Consider the following 11,364-nt stretch of genomic DNA (forward strand, 5'->3'; position numbering starts at 1 on the left):
AAAAAAACGCCATCAAACTAACCTATATTGACACGTTTAAAACAATTTTTTTACAAAATTATGTTACAAACTTTCAAAATCGTTATATACAGATTTATAGATAATTTTATTATGTTTTAAACGATGTATAATAATATATATGCCTTGGAACAAATTTAAATAATATAAACGAAAATATAAAACAATAACCAATTCCTTATAACTATAAGCATCTAAAGGTTCACTTTCAAAGTTTAAAAAATTTTTTTTGCAAAATTTTGTTCCAAACTTCAAAAATCATTATATACAGATTTGTAGATGATTTTATAACTAATCATTTGATATGCAACAACATATATTAATTTCAGCAAACAGCAACAGTACAAACAAAAACACAAAAAAGTGTCCTTTACCTTAACCTAAACATAAATGTTACGTTATTGTTACTTACTTGGAGACTCCAACTGTCTTTTATACATAACATCCTTAGCTTCATCGAGTATATCACTCAAAAAAACAACATCACCCTTTCTCGTACTCATTCCCCTGATACGACCAAACTTTACATGTTTACACTTTTCATACAAACTTGTATCGATTTGTTTTAAAGTCTCAAAAAGGGCTACAAAGTGATCCGTTTGTGCATTATCCACAATATAATACATATTATCAAAATTGTACTTTGTGTGCCTGTCTAGGGCTGCTGCAATGTCCCGGGATAAATATAAGGATGACCCATCGCTCTTGATAACAGTCACGTTACGGTTGAATAGTTCTATGTATTTCTTGCCGTCAGGGGATGTTTTGAGGATGTTTTTGGTTTCTAGTAATTTAATAATGTTGTGTATGCTTTTACGGTCGTACATGGACTCCCAATGGTACTCCTGGAATTCTACATTGAGTCTTTTATACACTTGAATCAATTCATCAACTGTATATGTGCGATATAAATGCCATTTTTCCATATCCTCAGCACCACCTTGTTCCAAACGTGCAAAAACCTCACGAGCCCTATCACTGATAGTAGAATCTTCCTGTGCTAACTTATTAGCATGCACGTAAGCTTTGTATAATAATTCTATAGGGCTCTTACGCATTTCATCATCGTTTATATTCAATAAGTCCACACCGAGTTTAAGGAAACCGAACTGAGTGCCCCAGTCACCTAAATAGTTCAACCGTATCACATCGTGCCCCAAAAAACTTTTCAAATTTGCTATAAAGCTTCCTATTATCGTAGACCTTAAGTGCCCCACGTGGAAAGGTTTTGCTATATTGGGAGAACTGAACTCGACTAGAGTTTTTATACCTGTTTTAGGCCTGCGGAGGTATAATTGAGACTGCAGGTTTAATGTGTGTTTTATAAAGTCTTTAGTGCTTGTTTTGAAGCACACATAAGGATATTTCACTTGTGTGTTTATATGCACATCATAAAACAAATCGGTTTTGGCAAAATTATCAAAATTTTGATGCTGAAGTTTATTTAAAGGTATTTGGAGCTCTATACAGTTGTTTTTGTAAGCACCTATTTGTATAAAAGGTGCTATGGAAGCCTGTGGGTGATTTAAACCGCTTTTTCTTAAATGCTCTATAACCTAAAAACAAAAATATAAATATAGTACAACATGAAAAAACATTTATAGTATATTATATCTATATATATAATATTTTATTACCCGTTCGCTTAATAAGCTTTTAATTCTACCAGGCATTTTTATTTATTATTTGTTTACATAATATTTATTTTGTTTATTGGTTATGACGTTTGACAGTTGTTACTTGACAGTTGACACTTTTTTTTGATTTCCTTCGCGTGATTTTGTAACTTATAAACAAATATTGAAATATAACACATATTTATCACATTTTGAACTTATAGTTATGATTTATATCACTAAATTATTGTTTTTTGTATATTAAATATGTTTTGACAGTTTTCACAACAAACATGGCTGACGGCTGACACATTGACACATTGATCAACTGTCAACTTGGCTTTAGAATTAAATAATTATTAACGATTCTATAATTATCAAGATTAATATATAAATTATAAATTTGAATTATATATTTAATGATTTTTGTAAATAAATTATTATTTTGTTATTAATTTATATACGTTTTGACAGTTTTTACAACAAATATGGCTGACATTCATCAACTGTCAACTTTGCAGTTTAAAATTTCTGCGAATAATAATTATTAACAATGATTACTATTATTATATAAATTATTATTATAATATATTAAATTTATAATTATGATTTATATAACTAAATTATTGTTTTATTATATTTTATGTGCATTGACAGTTTTTACTACAAACATGGCTGACATATTCATCAACTGTCAACTTAGCTGTTTAAACTTTTTTCGAATATTAAATGATAAACAATAATTAAAATTATTACATAAATTATAATTATAATATATTAATCTTATAATTGTGATTTATATAACTAAATTATTGTTTTTTTGTATTTTAAATATGTCTTGACAGTTTTCACTACAAACATGGCTGCCGCAACTTCGAACTGTCAACTTGGAAATTATTTAAAAGATTTAACAAACATTTTAATCTTATACCATATGTATATTAACAAAATGTGATTTTATCAATTATTTAATTATTATTATTTTAATTTTGAAGATTTATTATTATAAAAATTATATTTGACAGTTTACACTAACAAGATGGCTGCCTCAACTGCAAACTGACAGTCGACGAAGACTTTGACATTGTTTGACGTTTAAAAGCTAGTAATAATTATTTTATTTTTGATATTTGTGCTTACTTAATATAAATTATGGCTGATGTGAAAGATTTAAAAGATGTGGATTTATATGGATTACTTAATATACAAATATCTGCCACGACACAAGAGGTAAATAGAAAATTATTATTTTAGTTGTAAAGTTTGAGGTTAAGATCGACAATTGATATTTAATAACATAATTTTATGAAATAACTTCAATACTTATAGTATTAATACACTTTTATTAAATATTATACTTATTTAAATATTTCTCATATCTTTTATCTCTTACCATTTAACTTATTAACTAATTCTTATCACTTACCAAACCTAACCTTTTTGACAACTAATTCCACCATCTTTTCCTCTTTCAGATAAAAAAAGCCTACAGGAAAAAAGCCCTACAATGTCACCCCGATAAAAACCCCGACAATCCAAAAGCAGCAGAACTTTTTCACCAGTTATCGAAAGCCCTAGAAATCCTCTGTGACAAATCAGCACGAGAGGCCTACGACAGAATATTGAATGCCAAAAAGGCTGCAGAATTACGACATAAAGAATTAGACAGCAAAAGACAAAAGTTGAAATCGAATTTGGAGGCACGAGAACAGAGTGCTGTTTTAGAATCTAAGAGTAAAAGTAGTTTTAGTTGTAAGACGCCTGAGGAACAGTTGCAGGCTGAAATCGAACGGTTGCGGAAAGAAGGTTCAAAGTTGGTGGAAGAAGAAAAACGTCTTCTTGAAGAACAACTCTTAGCCGAATTAAATTCAAAACCTACATGGAACCCCAACGAGCACCGAATAAAAATAAAATGGCAGGCTTCTAAAAGCGACCAAACCAACGGTGGTTATAGCGAAGCCAATTTAACAAAATTTTTGTCCAAATATGGTGATATAAATGTTTTAGTAATGTCTGCTAAAAACGGCTCGGCCATTGTCGAATTTCAAACTCAAGATGCTGCCGAAATGGCAGTGGAGTACGAATTAGGGCTACCAGAGAATAAATTAAAGTTGGAATGGATCGGCGAAGGGCCGAAGAGGAAGAGTAAAGGGTCGAATTTAGTTAATGAAAGGGATTTTGAAAGTTTGGTGCTGAGGCAGATGAGGCAGGCCGAGGAGAGGAAGAGGCTTATTCAGCAGATGCAGGAGGAGGATGGTTGAAGGATAAGGATGAGGGTGAAGTTTTAATAAGGACTTGTATGGTTGTATTGAGTAAATGATTTTATTTTATATTTACAATGTGTGTATTTATTTTTATTTACAGCCGGGTTTCGGTTTGCGTCGTTTTCGATTCGAGTCATTGATATTTTTGTTTGCTTTTGATATTAATGAAGACTGACTGTGAAAATGTCTATCTAATTGCGGTTCGTTCAGGCGTATTTTACATATAAACAAGCAAAGAGGAATGTAATGATAACTGCACCATCTAGAATTCTGTTATCTACTAGGACTAGACCAAAAAAGAAACAAGCAGACGTGATTTAAAAAGGAAAAAGGAACTCTACGGACGAACAAATACTTTGTAAAGGAATAAAGGAACTCTACTGACTGAAAGATTTTTTAAGAAACAAAAAAGAAAAAGGAACCATACAGACGTGCATATATATATATATATATATATATATATATATATATACAAATCATCATAGTAGTTTTCTAACTCTGCTAACAATAAGATCTACTGATGAGCAAATATGATTTAAAGAAACAAAGGAACTCTTGTGACTGACAAATTAAATGTTGCTTAAATTAGAGAGAGAAAGGAACTCTACTGACAAGCAAACTCGATTAAAAAAAAGTAAATTAGAACTCTTAACTGACAAACTAAATTTTGACTAAATTAAGAGTGAAAAGAACTCTACTGACGAACAAACGCGATTTAAAACAGAAAAGGAAACTCGAAACAAAAATGAAATCTACAGACGAGCAAACTGAATCTAGTTAACTTCCCGAAAATGATTTTTTTTTTCATGTCTTTACGTTTCAAATGTTTCTAAACATTTTGACATTCTTTAGAAAAATGGATGTGTGACATTTTTTTTGGCTACGATTTCGAGAACACGGATCAACCGATTTGAGTAATTCAAAAAACATTCGATTTTTATTGGTGGGGAGATGTGCTGATTTGTTTTTGGCAAAGGCAGGTTCAGCCGTTACGAAGATACGGAGCTAAATGTACAAAAAATATCAGTTTTGAGAGAAAATATAATCGTAAATATAATCATAAAAGATAGAAAGAAATTGTGTCATATAAAATTTCCTGTAAATCTGCAATTTTTTAGAAAATATTTCAAAACACAATAATTACGTTAAATTTAAAATTACACTTTTTAAATTGAAAAAAAAATGATAGAAAATGATAAGAATTTGTTTAAAAAAAAACATTTACTATAATTGAATACCAAATCGTTTGTGGTGTTTCCAGTTACAATTTTGTTTATATTTTCATCAATATCGTTAATAATTTGTTTAAACATGTATATAATATAATATATCATTACAAAGCTAATAAAATTATCTACAAATCTGTATATAACAATTTATAACTTTTGGAACAAAATTATATTAAAAAAATTGTTTAAACTTTGAAAGTAAACATTTAGTTGCTTGTAGTTATAAGGAGTTTATATTTTATTCGGTTACATTTTTTTACATTCACGTTTTTATGTTTCAAATTTGTTTTAACACATATATAGTATTATATATCATTAGAAAGCAAATAAAATTATCTACAAGTCTGTACATAACAATTTATAACTTTTGGAACAAAATTATGTTTAAAAAATTGTTTAAACTTTATAATTGAATAACAAATTGAGTTGAAATAAAATTACTGCACGTAAGGGTTGAACAATATACTTTGAGTGTGAAGTTCGCACGTTTGTAACTACCGTTGAGATTTAAAATTCAAATTTCAAATATTTTTAAAAACAATTGTTTAAACGGGTATATAATATTATATACAAATAAAAAGTTAATGAAATTATTTAAGAAAATATTGAAAAAATGGTAAAAATGAACTTTTAGTTGCTTGTAGTTAAAAGGAGTAGATTTTTTATTCGGTTACATTTCTTTATATTCAGGTTTATATCGTTTAAATTTGTTCTAACGCATTTATTCTATATATCGTTAGAAAGCTAATTAAATTATCTATAAATCTGTATATAACAACTTGTAACTCTTAAAACAAAATTATATAAAAATATTTTGTTAAACTTTCAAACTAAAATTTCATCAGCCCACATTAACGTTTTGGTTTATATTTATATTAATCTCTTTGAAATGTAAGCCAATATATTACAAGTATTATATATCATTTAAAAGCCTATAAAATCATCTATAAATTTGTATATAACAATTTGTAACTCTTAGAACAAAATTATATAAAAACAATTCGTTAAAATTTGAAATTAAAATCGTCATCAGCGCACATCAACGTTTTGGTTTATATTTATATTGGTTAAAATTTAATTAAACATATTAATATTATTATATATCATTAAAAAGCTAATATATTAGTTAATATAAAACTTATAAAATTAAAACTTATCTTTAATACTGTATATAACAATATGTAACTCTTAGAACAAAATTATATAAAAATAATTGGTTAAATTTTGAAATTAGAATCTTTATCTACTCATATCAACGTTTTGGTTTATACTTATATTTGTTAAAATTTAATCAAATATTTCAACATTATTATATATCATTGGAATGCTTATAAAATTATCTATAATTAAGTATATATACATACAAAACTCTCAGAACAAAATTATCAACAAAAAATGTTCAAACTTTACATCTAAAGTTCAAATTTAACATTTGAATCTCGCGGGCAAAAGTTGTGCATCGAAGCCGCAAGAGGCGCCCCTTTCATGTTGTGATGTGTCAAATTTTGACGTTTCTCAACACTGTCACCAAAAAATATAAATAAATACTTATTTACACTAAAAATGGATAAAACAAGTGATACATTTAGTTTACCAGACGGCCCTAAAGGCTTATGCTTCAACAAAAACGACTTCATGAAGGTAAAAGGTATAAAAAACCTAAATTTTCCAAATCCTAACCTAACTTTTTTTGCAGAAAACTTTTTCAGTGGACGAATTTTTACAAGAAAACCGTAATGCTGCAAATTTGGAAACAATGCGTGACGATTTAGGCATATATTTAAAAGTATTAAGATCCTCGATGATAGAATTAATAAATAAAGACTATGCTGATTTTGTTAATTTGTCAGCAAACTTAGTGGGTTTGGATGGTTCGATAAAAAACATTCAAACACCTTTAGGACAATTCAAAGAAGAGATTTTGTTGATTAAATTGACACTCACGGATGTTATGAGTGAGATTCAGGAGTGTTTGAAACAACAAGCGTTTTTGCGTGAGCAAAAACGCTCATTAAAAAATCTTATACGTATACGACAAAGTGTGATTAAATTAGATTCTTTACTACCGCATTGTGAGTTGAAGTCTGAGGTGCTCGAGAGGGTTGTACTAGAATACAATCAGCTACAATTTTGTATGGACAATTGTCAGCATGTCGATAATGTGCATAAGGATGCCTTAAACCGGATACACACACGTGTGTGTGATGAAATCGATGGGTTTTTTCGTTTTTGTTTAAAAACTAAGGATAAACAAATGCTTGCACGTTGCTTACAACTGTACACAACTTTAGATAAAGTTTCTGAGGCTCAAATGTTATTCCGTAAGGAATTTGTAGCACCTGCAATGCACACTGTGATAAACGAGTCAAATGTGCAAACGCGGGGGTTGAAATTTGTGTACGGGGAAGTCCTGGAGTTTATTAAAACCAATATGTTTTTATTACCAGAAGATTTTTTGTTGTGCAGTTTTTGGCCGGAGGTTGAAACGCGTTTGGAGACTCACACTGCGTCTATTTTTGCACCGGGGAACCCTGAGGTGTTTTATGATAAATATACGTTGACTACAACGTTTTTGGATACTTTACAAACTTATTTTACAACCCCTAAATTAGTTTCACAATTTAAACAACATGACCAGTACAAAAGTTTTCAACAGCGTTGGAATTTGCCTGTGTACTTCCAAATACGTTTTCAGGAGATCGGGGGGGCTTTTGAAAGTGCTTGCACAAAAACTTTAGAAGAAATAAAACACACACAAGACTTCAAGTTGCAACAAACTTTGGTGCTATATGATTGCATCCAAAAATGTTGGTCTAAAGGCATTTTTTTGCATCAACTTGCACACAAATTCTGGAAACTAACCTTACAATTACTATCACGCTATTGCACATGGGTCAAAGACACTTTAGGGCTCCTGACAAAATCTACAGACGACCAAAAAACACACAAGTACATCCTGGTACACACAGACATCCACTTATTACTCACTCGATTACCCAAAATCCTCGACATGTCCAAACCTAGCTTTCCTGACCACACGAGTCTTTTATCTAAATCTCTAGAAGACTCCAAGACTTCTCTTCTACAATGTGTGCCCCCAATTAAAGATGAAGTTATAAAAGAGATTTCGAATCAAAGTGTTATGTATATAAGGCAAGTCAATGATATTCCACGTCTGTACAGAAAGACTAATCGTGAGACCCCGAATAAGCCTTGTGGGTACATTAGTCTGATTTTGGAGACTCCTTTGAAGTTTAAGGAGCAGTATGGTAAAGATTTGGAGCACGAGATTAAAGAGTGGATGGGGGTTATATTTTCAACTATTACTGAAAGGTAAGTGGATAAGGTTACATTTTTTTATATTTTTGTTCATATTGTTTAAATTTGTTCTAATACATATATATTGTTATATATCATTAGAAATCGAACAAAATTATCTACAAATCTGTATATAACAATTTATAAGTCTTAGAACAAAATTATAGTGAAAAAAATGTTTAAATTTTATAATTGAATAACTAATCGAGTTGAAACAAAATTACTGCACGTAAGGGTTGAACAAAATACTTTGAGCGTGAAGTTCGCGCGTTTGCAAAAACCGTTAAGATTTAAAATTTGAATTTAAAATAAATCATTAAAAAGGTTATAACATTATCTATTAACAATAAAATTACATTTTAAAATTTGTTCAAACTTTGAAAGGGAACATTTAGTTGCTTATATTTAAAAGGAGTTGATTTTATACTTGGTTACATTTTTTATATTTACGTTTATTTTGTTCAAATTTGTTCTAATATATATATATATATATATATATATATATATATTATTATATATCATTAGAAAGGCAATAAAATCATCTACAAATCTGTATATAACAATTTATAATGTTAGGAACAAAATTATGTCGAAAGAAATGTTTATACTTTATAATTGAAAAAAGAAACAAAATTACTGCACGTAAGGGTTGAACAAAATACTTTAAGTGTGAAGTTCGCGCGTTTTTAACAACCGTTAAGATTTTAAATTCAAATTTGAAATATTTTTAAAAACAATTGTTTAAAGGGGTATATAATATTATATATTAATAAAAAATTAATGAAAGAAAATTTTATTGAAAAAAATGTAAAAGTGAACATTTAGTTGCTGGTAGTTATAAGTAATTGATTTTTATTTGGTTACATTTTTCTATATTTTTGTTCTAAATTTTCTATATTTTGTTTCTATAAATTTGTTCTAACGCATATATATTATTGTATATCATTAGAAAGGTAATAAAATTATTTACAAATCTGTATATAACAATTTACAACTTTTGGAACAAAATAAATTGTAAAAATTGTTTAAACTTTATTAAGTCGCTTACATGTAAATCCAAGTCTGCTGGTTACATTTTTGTTAAAAATTTGTTTGAACCCATATATATTGTTATATATTATTAGAAAGCTAATAAAATCATCTATAATCCTGTATATAACGTTTAATAACTTTTCTAACAAAATAATATAATTACAAAGTACTATATGTTCTACCAAACTTTTCTAAGAATAATTCTATCATTTTTTCTAATGTAAAAGTCACGTTTGATGAGCTCTTCAGGGTACATCGTTTATACCAGAATATGATAATTTAAGTATGCTTTACTTCAACGTGTCTACTTAAATATTATATAATAAACTTTATATATTTTGAACAAAATTCTGAAATAATAATATAGTACATTAAAAAGGTTATAAGTCATCAAGTGCATTTTAGGTATACAATTTATTTATATTTGAACGATTTTATTAATAATTTGTTTAAACAAATGTATATTGTTATATATCATTAGAAAGGTAATAAAATTATCTATAAATCTGTATATAACAATTTATAACTTTTGGAACAGAATTTAATTGTAAAAATTGTTTAAACTTTATAATCGAATATTAAGTCGTTTACATGTGAATCCAAGTCTGTTAGTTACATTTGTTTACGTTTCGTTAAATTTTGATAAAAATTTGTTTAAACACGTATATATTATTATACATCATAGCAAAGCTGATAAAATTATTTACAAATCTGTATATAACAATTTATAACTTCTAGAACAAAATTATATTAAAAAAAATGTTTAAACTTTAAAATTGAATAACAAATCGAGTTGAAACAAAATTACTGCACGTAAGGATTGCAGTGAAGTTCGCGCGTTTTTAACAACCGTTAGAATTTAAATTTCAAACTTTCGAAAACAATTGTTTAAAAATTATTTATAAATATGTTTACGACATTTGAATGAAAATTTTATAAAAAAAAATGTTTAAATTTTGAAAGTGAACATTTAGTTGCTTGTAGTTATAAGGAGTTGATTTTGTACTTGGTTACATTTTTTATATTAACATCTATATTGTTTAAATTTGTTCTAACACATATATATTATTATATATCATTAGACAGGTAATAAAATTATCTATAAATGTGTATTTAACAATTTGAAACTTTCAGAGCAAAATTAAATTATAAAAATTCTTTAAACTTCACAAATCGAATACAAAGTCCTGGTAACACTTTTACATTTTGTAAAACTTTGCCAATAATTTCTTCCAACATATATCTATTATTATATATCATTATAAAGCTAATAAAACAATCTACAAATCTGTATACAACATTTTCTAACCTTCCCCACAAAATTTCTTATCATTTATTATCTTTTACAGATTATATTCCGCCATGAGCGACCTGCTATCCTCAGTTCAAAAAACAGAAGAGTCTCTTCGTCGTTTGAAACAAATTCGGGATAAAACAACGAGTACTATAAATAGTACAGCAGATACAAAAGTAGGAATTACAGATGACGACAAAATCCGTTTACAACTATTAGTCGATGTAACAAACTATTCTGAAAGTATTAAAAAAGTGGTGTCGAAATCTACAGTGTTAAAATGCTAAGAGAGCTCACAGCACTAGTCGAGGACGCTGCTAGAGTTAAAATAATAAATAAATAAATTTAAGTGCAATATTAGTTTTAAATTGTAAATAAGATTTTTATAATGATTAGTTATATTCTATTAAAGTATTGATTAAATTAAACTGAAGCAGTTTTGTTTTTGATCAATACAACTTTGCTTCCGCCGTTTTTACTATAAGAGTTCTTTATAACAATGGCGGAAGCAAAGTTGTACCTAAAATGTTTTTTAAGGGCGTTTTAGAGTACACCGAGTTTCTGTAGAGCATTATGATGTTAGACAATATTGT

The 11,364-nt window shown here is 28.0% G+C and overlaps 2 protein-coding genes and 1 pseudogene across 2 annotated transcripts; 2 read left to right on the plus strand and 1 right to left on the minus strand.

The window, feature by feature from the left end:
• Positions 1-422: 422 nt before the first annotated feature.
• On the minus strand, positions 423-1,788 carry LOC113378573 (annotated as a pseudogene).
• An 890-nt stretch (positions 1,789-2,678) lies between these two features.
• LOC113377884 (dnaJ homolog subfamily C member 17-like) lies at positions 2,679-3,923 on the plus strand. The gene is made up of 2 exons (XM_026618331.1): positions 2,679-2,864; positions 3,110-3,923. The coding sequence occupies exons 1-2, from the start codon at positions 2,787-2,789 to the stop codon at positions 3,893-3,895; spliced, it is 864 nt and encodes a 287-aa protein (XP_026474116.1). The 5' UTR covers positions 2,679-2,786; the 3' UTR covers positions 3,896-3,923.
• A 2,767-nt stretch (positions 3,924-6,690) lies between these two features.
• On the plus strand, positions 6,691-11,058 carry LOC113377250 (conserved oligomeric Golgi complex subunit 2). Its single transcript, XM_026617501.1, has 3 exons — positions 6,691-6,768; positions 6,824-8,460; positions 10,827-11,058. The coding sequence occupies exons 1-3, from the start codon at positions 6,691-6,693 to the stop codon at positions 11,056-11,058; spliced, it is 1,947 nt and encodes a 648-aa protein (XP_026473286.1).
• Positions 11,059-11,364: the final 306 nt, after the last annotated feature.

The sequence above is a fragment of the Ctenocephalides felis genome, unplaced genomic scaffold (genome assembly GCF_003426905.1).
Source record: "Ctenocephalides felis isolate EL2017-DRISC unplaced genomic scaffold, ASM342690v1 CF-g0.4_SCAFFOLD_01886, whole genome shotgun sequence".
In the NCBI taxonomy this organism is placed as follows: Eukaryota; Metazoa; Arthropoda; class Insecta; order Siphonaptera; family Pulicidae; genus Ctenocephalides; species Ctenocephalides felis.